The sequence below is a fragment of the Halyomorpha halys genome, unplaced genomic scaffold (assembly GCF_000696795.3).
Source record: "Halyomorpha halys isolate HHAL.00 unplaced genomic scaffold, Hhal_1.1 Scaffold343.1, whole genome shotgun sequence".
NCBI classification, from domain to species: domain Eukaryota; kingdom Metazoa; phylum Arthropoda; class Insecta; order Hemiptera; family Pentatomidae; genus Halyomorpha; species Halyomorpha halys.
In genome coordinates, this window is record NW_027109758.1 from 238886 (window position 1) to 240101 (window position 1216).

The 1216-nt window shown below is 28.5% G+C and overlaps 1 protein-coding gene across 1 annotated transcript in view; it reads left to right on the plus strand.

Annotated features, from left to right (window-relative positions):
* Positions 1-741: 741 nt before the first annotated feature.
* LOC106681505 (23 kDa integral membrane protein) overlaps positions 742-1216 on the plus strand; it is a gene marked incomplete in the record, with an annotated part of 6541 nt that continues 6066 nt past the window's right edge. The window contains 1 exon segment of the mRNA XM_067047923.1: positions 742-836. Coding sequence (XP_066904024.1) covers positions 825-836 — 12 coding nt within the window.

Genomic DNA, 1216 nt, shown 5'->3' on the forward strand with positions numbered 1-1216 from the left:
GTTCCGTTTAAAACTGCTCTTAAATAATTTTATCCGAATAATATGCTCTCCTTGCCTAAGTTATTAAAAAAAAAAGAACAGACCATTTGGTAACTGATTATATTGAAAGAATCAGTTGAAATTATCATTTTTTTGTCTAGGTCACCGGCTGATTAAACAGAAATAGTCGATTTCTTTTTCCAGTCAACCGTTTGTTTCGGAAGGTTGTACAAGCAGTTTGGACTGGCTAATTATAGGGTTAGCTGGATGATATCTGATTAACAAACTCATCGCCATGGAAAATAACCAGAAAAATAGAGGGTGGGGAGAGATAACTGATTAATTTGATCATTAGTTATCAACTAGTTATTATTTATTTGGAAATAAACACCTATCCTTAATCCAAAACATTCAAATTTCCGTATCCGATTTGTAATTCTATATGGAATTAAAAATTCCACTTGGTAACAGATGCTTAAAATCATATGATTCATTTCATTTATCATAAGATATGTATATATACTCTGCATTTAAAGATTAATCGTTAAAAATATCGATTTATTAGGTTGGTTTTAACAGATACAGATTAAAACCAATTGTTGGTGTAAATAAAGTATATGCTTATAAAGTTTAATGAATATTAATTATTTAATTAGCAACTATGTTAATTAATTTGGAGTACACTTCAAAAGAAATATTCCAATCCATATATCGATGTACGTCTTAATGATACTTTATATATCGATATGAGTTTGACTCACTAATCGTACTTGCATTCAATCTGCATCTGATACGGGGTTTGTTCAGTTATTGTCATTCGAAGGGTACATATCATAATCATCAAAATGCTTGAAGAGCTTCACTCTATTAAGCGAACTTTTTATACTTTATACTTACTTTTTATATTTAATTTATTTTGTACGGTAAGTTTACTTTGTGTTTTACTTGTACACTCATTATTGAAAATAAACTCTTCATATGGTGTGTGATAAAACAAGTTCTTTCCTGATAATGGACATCAGTTAATGCTGGAATATTATATTAACTGTAAATGTATAGGTAGTTGTTACATTGGAAAAAGAATTATTTGTTAGCATTGCACAATGTTATAAGTGTTAATTTATTTGTCAATACAGCACCTTTATTATATTGTAGTTAATGTTTTATGTGAAATTTTTGTGATTATTTGTATTCATCTTTGCAGCTAACAGGATTGATTTTGATTCTTGTTGGTGTT